Raw genomic sequence first — 15,752 nt, forward strand, 5'->3', positions numbered from 1 at the left:
TTTCCGGGTGCAATTTAGAGTTTCGTGGACAGGTTGGTAGTTTAGATGAAAGTGAATTCCAGAAAGTTAATAATTTCTGTCAGTGGTTCTTTTACTAGCTAAATATGATCCTGTTTTAGCTAAATTAATCGATAAAATCAATAACTTAAACAAATTACTTGAGCCCCCAAATACAAAATGAAGTTATAAATTTGCTGGCTTGTTGCAAAACTGAAAACAAATCGATTAATTTATTTAAAAAAAAATGATTTTTTCAATAATTCTTGATCCCACTCAAGATACTTCAAAACACGATCAGCTTATTTTTATTTTTCGGTATGGAAAAATAACTTGCGATGAATAGTAATTTACGTAACAAGTTCCGAAAGTAATATTTTACGAGACGAGTAGGAAGTTTCCAGGGCTAGCCGTAGGTGAGTCCTGGAATCCTGCAAGTCTCGTAAAATCACTTTTGGATCGTGTTACGTACAATATTTTTTCTGCAGCCGTTTTTTATGTTAAAAAGAACATTATGGATACACTTTACTTATGAACTTTTATTAAGCACTTTAAAGTTACTCTCGTGAATTTAACATTAGAAAAATCTACTTATGAATATTAATAACACAATTATAACAATTATTTACATTGATATTTAGTTTCCCTAATCTCATCTGGAATCATTTCGGCTTCACTTTCACTGCTGATTTCCATATCTTGGAATTGAAAAACGAAAAACTGAGCGAAAACACACACGAATCTTAAATGACAAGCGTTGTCATAATAAAATACAAAGTTGATGTTATTGTCAAAACCGTTACCTAGCTACCCAAAATCGTCCCGAAAGTAAAAAAAGCGTCCCGAAAGTGAAAAAATTAGTCCCGAAAGTGATTACTTTCGGTACGAGTTGTGTAAAATGGTATTTTCGATTTAATAAATCATACCGAAAGTTTTATTTTCGGGACGGCTGCAGAAAAAATAATTTACCTTCCAAATCAGAAGTTAAGTGCAGAAGGTCCTGTAAATGAAATTTTAAAATTTATAAAATCAAACCACCTTTCCGTACACAACTGCAGAGGAAAGGGGGGCAAGCGTTAGGAGTGGTGTATGTTCATGTGTACACAGGCGCATAACTGACATTGAAAAAACAGTTTCCTATGTTCATTGTGCATCCTATAATCTGAACCTAGTGTTGAATGCCGCTGCTGGTGTACTTGCTTGTTTTTTACGATATAATTAAGAGATTGTATGTTTTTTAGTGCAAGTATTAAAAGCTCCAGCCAAGGGCCTCTGAGGCCTGTAGGACTGTTATATATATTAAAAGCTGGAATTTACTATTATGACTTTGGATTCATCGCGTTTACCAACACGAAAAGGTTATGTGAAAACCGGTTGTTATCCAGACATGATGCTGTTATGGCTTTGCGTCGAGCTTTTCGACAAAGTAATGAAATCGTTAACAAAAATTCCATTGCTATCAAAAAACTATGAAAAATTAAAAGCTAGTGCATTATTACAGCATATGAATAGTTTTGAATTGGCCGTTCACATTACTATTCAATCTAAAATACTTAACTGTATTCATCTAACATCAAAACTTTTGTAATCTGAAACAGCAGAGTTAACGGTCCTTCAAATTTTTGAAAAAACTCGTGGATGATCTTCGAGAACTGAGAAATTCGTTTTCCGAAATTTTAGCAGAAGAAGCAGGAGTAGCAGAATAGTGGGGATTTTACCGGAATTTAAACATAAATGGATAAAGCTTTAAAAAAAAATTTACGATGAGCTCAGCTGCGACGAAAAAATAACTTACAGCAAAAAACGTTTTGAAGTTAATGTTTTTAATGTAAATCTAGGTATTTATAATATTGCAACCACTTACTAATACGTTTGTCGGATTAAGAGACATGGAGGTATAATAGGTTTTCATGTCTATTCTCAAAAAATCTATTAACACTAACTGACGAAGAGGCAGGCCAAATATGTATTGTCATTTACACATATTTCAGTAATTATATTGTTATTAGTTATCGTTATGTTTATAATACGGGGGCCCACAAAAATTGTCGCGGGGGGGGCCTAATCTTCAGCTACGCCACTGTAAGGAGGCCTCGTTCAATGATGAATTTTGGAATAAACTATGGGTCGTTGGTGATCAATCGCAATATCTTGGATTGAAAGCGTTCTAAAATCTCTTGAACATCGTTCAGCATAAAAATAATGCTTGTTTAAAATTTTACAAGGTTTTTTGTATATCTTTTCTGGTATGTTTTTAAATTACATTATTTTTCAGGGGACTTGATGGTTAACCACAGACAACGTATACGTAAAGCAGGTCCATTCGCAATGAATTCCTACTCTTTGCATGATCCTAGAAAACCTGGTGCCTGGATGAGCCCACAACTCTCCCTCAAACTTGAAGGAATTGATTTAAAACAGAGTTCGTTTAGAACTGGGGAAGAATGTGTAGCAGAGAGGTGTACAGAATGTGGTTTAGTGAAAGAAGAATATAGCGATGAGGAAATCGGACTCTGTATTGTAACTTTAGGAACTTTTATACACCGAGAACCTGCACTTGCTGCTCCTATGCTACCCGATATACTTAGCATTGTAGCAAAGTTAGTACTTATATGTTTCTTAATTACTCACCTATAGTCTAAGATCTGAATTAGAGATTGCAATTGCTGAATCCAGCTCTTTTTTTACATGCTCGATCCAGCAAACCGTGCTGGATCCAGCAGCGCGGATCCGCAAACTTGTCAAATTCGAAATAAGTTACTTAGGGCCGGTTGTTCGAACGCTAATCAACAATGATCATTATTAAATATTTAATTACTGTCACCAAAACTGTCAATGTCAACTTTGTTTGGGTTGCTGAAAACATAATTAATTACAATTATAAGATTTATTATTAATTATGTTAATAATTATTGTTATATTAATTGATTATAGTCTCAAAATTGTAATTAATTATGTTTTAACAATTGACATTGACAGTAATTAAATATTTGATACTGATCATTGTTGATTAGCGTTCGAACAACCGGCCCTAAATGTCTTCATTGGCCTCTTTATTCAAAGCCGTGAGTTTGCTCATTTATTTATGTTTGCTCAAAGCGTTATTCAAACTTGCCATTCTATCGCGCTGGCAGTAGCTCAATATGCTGGAAAGTTTCTATAGCTTAAAAGTTTGTATCGATAAATCGTTGATATACATTGATTCTGCGATCAAATTCTTTGCTGGGCGAGTGGTCAATAATCAATGAGTTAGTCGCCACTTTCAACCGGCTGTAGAAGCTCTTTGCAGAATAGAGTCCGCTTTGATAAAGTCCGCTTTGATAACGGCCGACACAACCATGAAATTTGTCTTAGACAAACTAAATAGCCAGGACTCTAGCCTTAATGCCGATCTATCGGAAGCACTACGCAACAGAATCACGGAACGGCGTCTCTATGAGAATACAGATACATTAGTGTATTTACAAAATCAAAAAAAAGTATGACGAAGGACTAAACAATCCTGGTTACTTCCCCATGCCGAAAAAGAATGCAATGCGAGAAGAGATGAAAAATTTTTTGATTCGTATAAATAAACAAGTAACTGTGGAACCAGTGCAAGAGATAATGGAAGAAGATGGGCTAACTAATCCGGAGCCCGTGAATTTTACTTTGGAACAAGAACTTGAGATTGAATTGAAACGAGAAAGAGAAAACATTTATAGCCAAAAAAACTGGTTCTCATAAAGATTACGAAAAGATTTTGGAAAAGCAAATGGCGGTTTATTAGACCGAAGGAGTGAAAGGCGATCGTTTGTCAATGGTCTATGACTATTTGATGACCTTAAAACCGACCAGCACAGAGGCCGGAAGGGCTTTCTCCGCAACCGGCTATATGTGCAGTTTTGTGCGAAGTAGGTAAGGTCTATGTTTTTAAAGTATCATTTTCAAAAAACTAAATAATTAATGTTTTTGTTGTTTAGAAATTTAGCATACAGACAAAAAAACATTAAAATCGTGTTTTTATTTTGATTCCACATTTTGCTGGTTCCAGCTGGATTCAGGCCAATCTTGCAAAAATCCAGCTGGATTAAAAATGCTGCTGGATTGCAATCCCTAATCCGAATATAGGTCTACCTGCACCCATGTGCTTTCCGGATAGGGTGACCAAACGTCCCGTAAAAACGGGATTGTCCCGTTTTTTAACGATTTGTCCCGGAGTCCCGAAAAAGTATCTCGGGAGGACTAAATGTCCCGTATTTGCGTTGGGTTGAGTTTTTGTATCTGACTATATTATTTTCTCTCTTTAATTTTTCTTCAATTTCTGCATTTGTTTTCATTCTTATTTCTCCCTCTTTTGTTACATTGTGGCCCAGTATTGTTCTCATTAGTTTTCTTTCAAATTTCAGAAGGCTATCTTCCTCTTTCTTGTTAATCGTCGTTGTTTCCATCCCATATGTAACACCAAGTCTTATTAAGGTCTTATATAGGTTCATATTATACTTAGAGTCTTGCTTCTCAGCAGATTTCTACCGTGTAGATATTTTTATGTCCTTCAGAATTCTTTCTTCTGTTCTCTCTTTTTCCGGTTTTCCCTATTTTTACTCCTAAGTAGCTAAAGATGGATACAGTTTCAAATTTATGGTTCTGTGTTATTAGATATTTCTGAGTTGGGTCATCTTTCCCTATCGCCATGTATTTTGCTGTGAGCTGGTTTATCTCTAGTCCTATTATTCTCTTCGCTTCCTTATGTAATTTTCCAACTGCAAGTGTTATCTTCGTCTTCGCTGTGATGACTGAGTCATCTGCATATGTTACTATTTGAAGTTGATATGTAATAATGTTTTTGTTTGCAAGTTTGTCATCCTCATGATTACAGATTATGTCAATATCTGATATTGTCAATCTCAGATTAAATACTGTCGGAGAGATAGAGTCACCTTGTTTCACGCCTTTGTGTATATTAATCTCCTTAGAAGTTGTTCCGTTGTAACTGATCCTTGCTTTGGTGTTCTTTAGGCTCACTGTTAGCATATGTCTTAATTTTTCTGGGATTCCAACATTCTCTAGCTGCTCCATCATTTTTGTCCGATTGGCTGTATCAAAAGCGCTTTTGAAATCCATGAATATTAGGTGCATTTCTCTGTTGTATTCTCTCGATTTTTGAATTATTTGCTCCACTGTATGTATGGAATTAATCGTCGACCTCCCCCGGTCTGAACATGTTCTGGTATTTTCCTAATATTCGTTCAGTGCATGATTTAAGTCTTTGTTTAGTATATTTTCTAGAATGCTATAATATGTGGTGTTAAATAAAGTTATTGCTCTGTAATTCTCGCACTCCTCTAGATCTCCTTTTTTATATATAGGTACCTACTATAATACCTGCGTTCCAATCGGCTGGTAGTCTGTTTTTCATATTTGTTGTATCAGCTGGTTTATTCCTTTACGTAATTCTCTTCCTTCGTATTTTATTCCACAGTTATTTCATCTTCTGTGAAAATTTTTCCTTCGTCCTTATCTTGTACGGCCTTACTTCTTCATCGCAGTGTATTTCCTTCACAGTGAATACCATTTTTTCGTAATATTCTTCCCATATTTTGCTAATCTGTCTGTCCTCAAACAAGGTTTTTCTTTTTTTGCTTTTTTAGGAATCTTGTTTTAATGCTGGGCTTATTTTTTACTGCTTTGACTTTTTTGTAAAATTATTGTTGTATTTGATAATTTTCTGTCTTTTTCAATATCTTCCAGCGAAACCAGTCATTGTTCTTCTTTTTATTTGTTGAGTTGGCTTTGTTTCTCGATATTTTGTATTCTTCCCTGTTTTGTTTGTTCTGACGGGTTGTTGATCCATGCCATTCTGGCGGAGTTTTATAGTTTTCTGTTTCGCAGTCTTGATCGTACGTAAATTACACATTCAAAAGTAAATTGAAAAGGATTTATAGGTCCCAAATTAGCTAAAAGACCATGTTTTAATTTCCCCTACCTGTTTGGTTATCGCTCCAAACCCTCCTTGGCAGTGGCGCACCCAGGGGGGTTTTGGGGGTTAAACCCCCCAGGGCATATGAAAAATATACAAAAAATCGTAGGAAAATATAACATGTCTTTCACAAACAATACAAAAAAAATTCGACGCCCAACCAACCCTCTCTCCCCAGAGAAAAATTCTAGGTGCGCCACTGTTCCTTGGATGTGTCTCGTTTTTCAAGTTTATGATTTGGTCACCCTATTTCCGGATGAAACATTTTTTTTATTAAACTTCATATATAGACAAATATTTCTAGCATATGGGTTGCCTATCAAAATCCTGTCATAGCTATTCTTAAGGGAGGGTGTAGGGGTTGAAATAAATATTGCAAGCACATTTTTTTTAAGTATGGTAGAATTATTTTATTTTTAAATTAAATAAGCATGTTCAGTACAATTCATAGATTATTCAAGAAAAAATTCAAGGAAAAATATTGAAAAATAAAACAACGGTGGCAAATTTTTAAAGACACCTCAAAATATAATGAATTTTGCAGTGGACATCAGAACTCATTATTGGATTAGGGTAAACAACAAGGGCGGATCCAGGGAGGGGGCCATTATTATTATATTTAGAATAATATAAATTTAAATATTTGCAGTTCAAATGTTTTTAATTTCAAACACATATATTGTTATATTTCTATTTGATCTGAAAATTAAATTTTGATAATTATAAGCAGAATTCAATTTAATATAAAATATTTTCAATTTTCTCAACCACGGGCATATAAATTTAGAACAACCTGTATACAACAAATTGTTATATTTAATTTTAAGAAGTGATTAAACGAAACTCGGGACAATGCGCTTAGAATAAACAAAGTGAATGGCGCGTACCATTATCGTTGTTCGCGGAAGGTTCGATCATTAGCCTATGCTAAATAAAACTCAAGTGAAATCGATAATAGGTCATTATCGTTGTTCGTGGAAGGTTCGATCATTAGCCTATGCTAAATAAGACTCATTTGAAGTAGATAATAGGTCATTAAATTTTGTAAATAGTAGAAAGTAATTTTAGAATGGGAATTAACTATATTTTTGGAAATCCATTAAGCATATTTAGAAAGATTAAAAATTGGTTTTGAGGAATACTGCGAATGAGAGTTGGTGGTGGAAGGTTGATTTGTGAATCTGGAAGGGATATTTAGAAAGTAAGGGAATGAATGACAAATAGAGATCAGAATGTTTTGAGCTGTCGAGAAGTGAAGTCCAGTAGTAGACGGTAGTGTACGGAGAGTGAGAAAGCCGGTATAGTTCCATGAGTGTGGAGTATCTATCGTGGAACGAGAGGTAGGCCAGGTCGAGAGTAAAGAACCTCCTTGAGCCAAAAGTGTCCCGGTAGCTGATTGAAGTTTCGAAAAAGGTAGAAACACGGCATCACGACAGAAGCAGGAACGGGAGCTATACGAGCTAGTTTTCAAAGGAGAACATTACTGGAAGCCAGGACGAGGTTTTGATCGCAGCCAAGGATAGCAGGAAACGGGTCTTGTGTGAAGACATTCTCAGTTCACCAGAAAAAGGTCAGTCTCATTTGTTTGGACATGAATGTATGGGTTTTTCGTATTAAATACCACATTTAAAATTGAAGAACATAATCAATAATATCAGAAAAGCTTCATCAAAATTAAATAGATTTGTTGCTAATAAATCCTAATAGTTAAATGTCAATAAAAACTTTCAATTGGAAACCAAAAGGAAATAAGATTCCCATGTGTAAATGTTATGTTTAAGAATAATAAGATATAGCAAATATTAAGCAGTGATTGCCATTTAAATAAAATAAACCATATTTGATTATAATTGTAACCCATATGTGTGTATTATTTTACTCTTTTCTTTCCTATCCCGATTAGGAACCATTGAGAAATACTTAGAAGCCACGTAAGTAAGTAATTAATTTTATAAAAAGCCCTGAGATTGAAAACATATTGATATGTGATCTGGTAAATTAATTAGATTATTATAAATGCATTGATTAAATTAAATGACATATAAGAATATTATCTCATATCAATAATCAAGATCACATCAATATATGTACAAAACAGGGGATAAATACGTTTTCTGGACTAGAATTGAAAAAAAGAAGTAACGGAGAAGCTTCATGAATGACTTTTGGGTTTTAGCTTAGCACTTAGAACAAAGGAGTTGCTTAGTATTTTCGCACAGTGAAACGGAATTGTTTTACAAATATTGCGTTTCATTTTTCTAATGAAAAATATGGTCACAATAACGGGATGACAGCCCAAAGCCTTGTCACGAAACCTTTAACATCTTTCGCCAAACTCATGAGCAAAGACGGAGTCATATAAACCCATGAAAAAACATCATACCACAAGGAGTGCGTTCAGGTTGAGCTGGATTTTCTAAAAAGTTATCGCAACCCTCAAAAGTCAGTCGTTAACCAGATAGACTCTAGAGGTCTAAACAGAAACAAAAATAAAGAAAGACTACGACCAATAGTAGGGTCTATAGTGTTCTTTGGTCGATAAAATATTCCTCTAAGAGACCATCGTCATGATGGCCTTATGCTTCTGGACGAAGATGCTGGACCTAGGAATGAGGGGAATTGCTGTGGTAGTAAGGCAAAGCCCGATATATCAAAAATTATCGATTTTTCGTTTTTAATGCCAATATGAACATTGAGCGATGAAGAATGTGACGCCAAAACCTACATGGCTAAACAAATCCATGTAACCAGTAGATAATAACATTGTTTCTGATATGTCCACTATTACAACAACACCGCGAACTTTTAAACTCATCTGCTGCAAAATGACGTTTTTTGACATATCGGGTTTTGCCTTAGCACCACAGTGATAAGGTTTAAAATCTCATCAGGAGATAAAACTCTTAAATAACACCTATCCACAGCATCTTCCTGAGCAACATGCATTAGTAGCAGCAGTCAAAATCAATTAATAACATGTTGTGGTGAAGAAATAATTGAACAAATAATATTTGACGAAACGACTGACGTATCCTGCGTGGAACAGCTTTCTCTAAATTTGAGATACATACACAATAACAACATTCGTGAAGACTTTGTCAAATTCATTGACGCTTATGAGAACCGAAAAATAATTAGTGAAAATCAAGAAAGCGGGAAAGAACAAGGCCTGGCAGGAGAAGCATTGGAAAAAATAGTATTAAATTTGTTGAAAGAACTGCACTTGGATCCGAAGAAATGTGTAGGAATCGGTACTATGGCAGAAATGGTGAGTTTTAAGGCACTTCTCAAAGTGTGTAAAAAGTGACTTAAAACTCACCATTGTAACCCTAATTTTTAAAAATTACCCCCCGTACTTCTGGTACTCCTCCCCAAAAAAAGTTTATGGCCCCTCCTGAAAATCGGTCCTGGATCCGCCCTTGGTATACAAAAAATTCAAAAAGATTTTATTAGCTTATGAGTTTTTCAAGGTAACACCGTCGAGTTTTTTAGTTTTATCGACTTTTGACTTTTTGATATCGCTCAGAAGTGAAAACAACGAATTTTTTTGCAAAAAAGGGTGAAATCAACGTACTTATTTATTATTGTTAAACAAAAAATAAGCATAAAACAAAAAATAACTCGACAGCGTTGCCTCAAGGAATGTCTAAAATGCGTTTAACGTATTGTCAACTTTTATTTTCAATTTCTTTTTTGTCTGTCAAATCGTAAAATGATGCACACCGGAATATCTTATTGAATCGCGGAGTAATTTACAAAAGAAAATAAGAACAGCTGTTGACCGTTGTTCACTACGTTCAAGCGTGCTGGCGAGAACCTGCTGCAAAGCGAGTCGAAGATAGGGATTCAAGATTCAACACTATCTTCCTACCTCCCTACCTTCGATTCGCTTTCCAGCAAGTTCGCGCCAGCGCGCTTGAGCGTAGTGAGAAACGGTCAACAGCTGTTCTCATTTTCTTTTGTAAATTACTCCGCGATTCAAAAACATATTCCGGTGTGCACCACTTTACGATTTGACAGACAAAAAAAAATTGAAAATAAAAGTTGACAATACTTTAAACGCGTTTTTCTCAAAACTGATTTATTCAAAGGCTGTAGACATTGTAACTCAAAAACTACTTACAAAACTATGGGTTTGTCCATCTGGAATTTTGTATAATATTTTCTTTAGACATTCCTTGAGGTAACGCTGTCTACATATTTTTTGTTTTATGCTAGATATGAGTATTTTTTGTTTTAAATATGTTGATTTTCATCCTTTTTACAAAAAATTCGTTGTTTTGACTTCTGAGTGATATAAAAAAGTCACGAACGAGTTGGTATCCCGAACAAAGTACGTGCCTCCTAGTGGCGGGATACGGGCAACAATACATTGGCTTATAGGGCAGTCCTTACAGTAGGGATCCTGGCCTATACAGAAAAATGCAGGCGGGTGTGGGGTAATACTGCACTTTGGTTGCATTGGTGGTGTATTGGCTAAACGTGCAGGGCAGGGTATGGTGCTGATAGAAAAGGCATTCAGGCATCAAATATCCAACCAAAATCTTTTCAGGCCATAAAAATGAAACGACCTTTTCCAAAGATATAAAAACTTATACTGAAATGATGGCATCTCCTGAGGTAAAATGTACCGGAGGTAAAATGAGCCTCCGTTCGGATCTCCGGGTGAGGACTATCTCAGGGGGAACACCATTGCAGGTTAGAAAAATCAGGATAGGGTCGTGGAATCTTGGTAGTCTTACAGGTAAGAGTCTGGAGTTAGTGGATGCGCTCAAACGAAGGAGAGTTCAAATTGCTTGCATTCAAGAAACTAGGTGGAAAGGTCAAAGGGCGAAAGAACTAGGTGAAGGTTACAAATTGTGGTATGCAGGGAGTAGTAACAACAGAAATGGAGTTGGTATAATTGCTGATAGTGAAATGAAAGATAACGTAGTGGAAGTTGTAAGAACGAGTGATAGAATGATGTCAGTGAAATTTGTAATTGATAAAGAGGTATTGAATGTTGTGTGTGTGTGTGTGTGTGTGTATGCTCCTCAAACAGGTCTGGGTGAGAATGAAAGAAGAGCTTTCTATGACCAATTAGGTGACGTCCTGAGTGATATTCCGTCAGAGGAGAAAGTTATAATAGGAGGCGATTTCAATGCACATGTGGGCCAAGCCAAGGTAGGATACGAAGCAATACATAGGGGATTAAGCTTTGGAACTAGAAATAAAGCTGGAGATGACATGTTTGAATTAGCAACAGCATTGGATATGGCGATTGTTAATACATTCTTTAAAAAGAGAGAAACTCAACTTATTACCTACAAAAGTGGACAACATCAATCCCAAATAGACTACTTCATGATAAGGAAAGAAGACATACGTGAATGCAAGGACTGCAAGGTAATAGTTAGTGAGACAGTAAGCCAACAACATAAGCTGCTTGTTCGGGACATCGAAGTAAAAAGCGAAACTAAACAAAAATATCGGAGAGGACCACAAAAAATCAAGTGGTGGCTGCTAAAAGATGAGAAAGAAGGTCTATTCAGGAGAAGAATAGTAGAAAAAATATGTTGGAACATGAAAGGAAGCGCTAATACAATTTGGAGAAAAATGGCCAGTAGTATTAGAGAGACTGCTATTGAAATACTTGGGAAAACGTCAGGAAAAAAGTTTGAGGATAAAGAGACTTGGTGGTCAAACGAAGTACAAGGAAAAATAAAAGAGAAGAGAAAATTATATAAAAAGTGGCAAGAAACCCGATCCGACACAGATCTTCAAAACTATATGGTGGCGAAAAAGAAAGCGAAAGTAGCAGTAGCAAAAGCCAAAGCAGAAGCGTATTCAAACCTATACGATCAACTTGAGACCAGGGAAGGCGAGACGAAGATATATAAAATAGCCAAACAGAGCAAAGAAAGCAAAAGATTTTAATCAGATTAGATGTATCCGAGATGAAAATAATAAAATACTAGTTCACGAAAGGGATGTCAAAAAGAGGTGGAGAAAGTACTTTGACAGCTTATTAAATGAAGAATTTGACAGACAGCCTGTAGAGTCAACGGAGACAGTAGCAGCAATGGTCACCAAAATAACAAACGAGGAAGTGGCTCAAGCGCTTCAAAAAATAAAAAAAGGAAAAGCGGTAGGACCAGATGATATTCCTGGGGAAGTATGGAGAGCATTGGGAGAGACAGGAACAAGGTGGCTAGCAGGTCTATTTAATAGAATTATGGAAGTTGGACAAATGCCAGACGAATGGAGAAGCAGTATACTGGTACCTGTGTACAAAAACAAGGGAGATATACAACAATGTACAAGCTACATGGCTATAAAACTGCTTAGTCACACCATGAAAATATGGGAAAGAGTAATTGATAGACGGATACGTGAAGAAACCGAAATATCCGAGAATCAATTTGGCTTTATGCAGGGCAGATCAACAACAGATGCAATTTTCATTACAAGGCAGTTGATGGAAAAATACAGGAGTAAAGAAACAAACGCTCATATGGTATTCATTGATCTTGAGAAAACATATGATAGAGTTCCTCGAGAGATTCTGTGGTGGGCACTCAATAAGAAAGAAAGGAGTCCCTGGTGAATATGTAAAGATTGTGAGGGATATGTATGAGGGAGTAACGACTAGTGTTAGGACATGTGTGGGAGAGACTGATAAATTTCATGTGAAAGTAGGATTGCACCAAGGCTCTGTGCTTAGTCCGTATTTATTCTCATTAGTTTTGGACCAGATCACAGCGAAATTACAGGGTAACATTCCATGGTGCTTAATGTATGTTGATGATGTTGTGTTAGTAGGAAATAGTGAAAGAGACTTAGAACAAAAACTGGAACAGTGGAGGCAAGCTCTGGAGGAAAAAGGTTTAAAACTTAGTAGGACAAAAACAGAGTATTTGTAATGTTCATTTAAAGATGGAGTTACTACAAATAAAATGATATCTTTGGATGGTGAACTGATTGTAAAAAGCAATAGTTTTAAGTACCTGGGATCGGTATTACAGAGTAATGGAGAAATAGATGGAGATGCATGCAGTAGAATTAGAGCTGGATGGATGAAGTGGAAAGAAGCGAGTGGTGTGTTGTGTGACAGAAAAATTCCAATGAAGCTGAAGGGAAAATTCTATAAAACAGCCATAAGACCGGCTATAGCCGAGAGAAAAAAAAAACCGAGAAAAAAAAATACCGAGAGAAAAAAATTCTTGACATAAAGAAACTTTATTAATATTTAAGAAATATCGACTTGGCATATTGCCTAAGAAATATATCTTTGTATGTAAGATATAATTTTCTAAAATATTTCAAATAAATTCTACTATAGCCAAAGAAATATATCTTAAACATGATTGAACTATCACTTTCTGGCAAACTTCAAACCCATTTATCAGAAAGAAATTACACTTTATGTTAATTAATTTTATTAGTCATAAAAATATATTTTCTACACATTAGAAAACTATTCTTTCTGAGCAATAATATTTCTTAGTAAGGAATATTATTATTTTACTATTAATAATTTATTTATTTAATGTTAAGAAATATATTTCGCAGAGATAAACGTATATTTAGAGTTAAGTTAATATTTCTTGAAAATAAAGTGATATTACATACGGCGAAATAAATCATTGTGTTAAGGTAAAATCATTATTTATTAATAAAACAAGATATAAAACGTTATTATTACATACAAATATCTTCTCCAACCTTAAACCACTGGCTTCTACACAACAATAAAAGGATGGAGAGGCAAATCCAACTTCCTCAAATTTTCCTTCTTTTGTTAATAGCATTTTGTATATCAGCAATTCACTAAAACAAAATCGTTATGTAGAAAGAGTAAACTTACTTTAATAAAAATTTTTTTATAAAGATATAGATATTTATTTTGACAAATTTAGGAAATACAAAAAAAACAAATACACGGCCCCACGTAAGAACTATTAATACTAATAATAATCAATCATATTTAGTTCAAACATATGGCATTATTTTTAACCTACATATATTTGTTTATTTTTTTCTTTTTGTTAATGAAATATTAATTATTTATCTGTATAATATTAAGTCACACAATAAACATTGTTAGCTAAAACAAGAGGGAAAATTCAACCAATGTAAAACATTGAAGCAGACATAATAATATGTAATTTTCTTAATTTTTATAATCTAAAAGAGACAGCATACCTAATCATTAAGAAATTTTATTACGGGAAAGTATTATTCCTTTACATCTAAGTCATTTAATATATATTAACTAATTCACGGTTTTCGGCAATAACATTTCTTAACCATAAACATATATTTCTTTTAGACTAACTGATTTCTTTATCTCAAATAAATTAACAGAAAAAATCCTCAGCGTTGCACCCGCCATGTTTGATATAGTGTTATATTGTATATTTTTATAGAAAACGATACATTCAAGAGACCTATTATAGTTGATACATAAGTATACATATTTTTAAAAAGGTACTTACATGTATGAAGTTCTGGAAGGTCCCGCAGTTGGTTAATAACTCCTTTCTTAATATTGTTCTGAAGCTATATATTATATCATTATGTCCCAGCTTTAAATTGTGGCATATTTCCCAGTTAGAATAATAAGCTCCTAGAGTCGTCCATCATTATACCTAAAAAGCATATAAGATACTATTATATTTCTTTTTAACCATTCGGATACGCAACAATATTATTATTACATCTTAAATTACTCAATTTACTTTTATTTAATACCTATATATGTACGTACCTTCAAAATATCCGTTAATTTTTAAAGTAGACCAATAAATCCAACATCCATCTATATGAACATGAACATATCACGCCATCTTGACAAACACTGACGACTAAATCATAAATAGTTAATCTGCGCAATTCTTTTGTGGAAGAAAATCTCTTTGCAAGGAACATTTCGGCATTAATGACAAAGTTTTTATTTTATAACCACAGTTACTACAGAGGGTATTTCTGAAGAATTATTTCTTGTGGTTTAAAATATTTATTTAATTGCAAGAAAATTTCTTGTTCACAAATATAAATATGCATTAACTTAACATTATATTTCTTATACTGCAAAATATTTGTAGTTTTCAATTTAAGAAATAAAAACTTTAGGATAAGAAAATTAAATGTAGCCATTAATGCATTTCTTAGTATTGAAGAAATTATCTGTAAGAAATTATTGAGTTGTGTTTAAAAAACTCGTTTCTTTATATGTGAACCGGTATGTTTAAGTTAATAGGATATGTTAACTTTTAAGAAATATTGCTCAAAGAAATCGGTGTTTTAGGAGAAAAGAAATTGTTCTCTCGGTGTATATGATGTACGGAACTGAATGTTGGGCAGTGAAGAAGAAAGAGGAACAACGAATGCATGTGGCGGAAATGAGAATGCTTAGATGGATGAGTGGAGTGACAAAGAAGGATAAAATTAGAAATGAGTAGATTAGGGGAAGTCTAGGTGTGGCACCAATTGATGCCAAAATGAGAGAGCATAGGTTAAGATGGTTTGGTCATGTTCAACGTCGAGACGTTAATCACCCAATACGAAGAATAGCTGAAGTGCAGATCCCTGGAAGGAGTAGGAGAGGAACACCAAAGAAGAGCTGGGGGGAGACGATAAGGCAGGACATGTTGGTAAAGGGGATTGACATTGATATGACCCAAGATATAATTGTGTGGAGAAATGCAATTAGGGAAGCCGACCCCGCATAGGGATAAGGCAAAGAGAATGATGGAATAAAAAAGTCAAAATTCGTCAAAAAAGTCAAAAGTCAAAACTAAAAAAACTCGACCGC

The 15,752-nt window shown here is 34.5% G+C and overlaps 1 protein-coding gene across 6 annotated transcripts in view; it reads left to right on the plus strand.

The window, feature by feature from the left end:
- LOC114341580 (protein unc-79 homolog) overlaps positions 1 to 15,752 on the plus strand; it is a 435,831-nt gene that overhangs the window by 331,036 nt on the left and 89,043 nt on the right. For all 6 annotated transcript variants that reach the window (XM_050663368.1, XM_050663363.1, XM_050663367.1 and 3 more), the window contains exon 23: positions 2,273 to 2,597. In XM_050663368.1, the coding sequence (XP_050519325.1) occupies positions 2,273 to 2,597 (325 nt within the window). The remainder of the gene's footprint in view (positions 1 to 2,272; positions 2,598 to 15,752) is intronic.

This window comes from Diabrotica virgifera, chromosome 10 (assembly GCF_917563875.1).
Source record: "Diabrotica virgifera virgifera chromosome 10, PGI_DIABVI_V3a".
Taxonomy (NCBI): Eukaryota; Metazoa; Arthropoda; class Insecta; order Coleoptera; family Chrysomelidae; genus Diabrotica; species Diabrotica virgifera.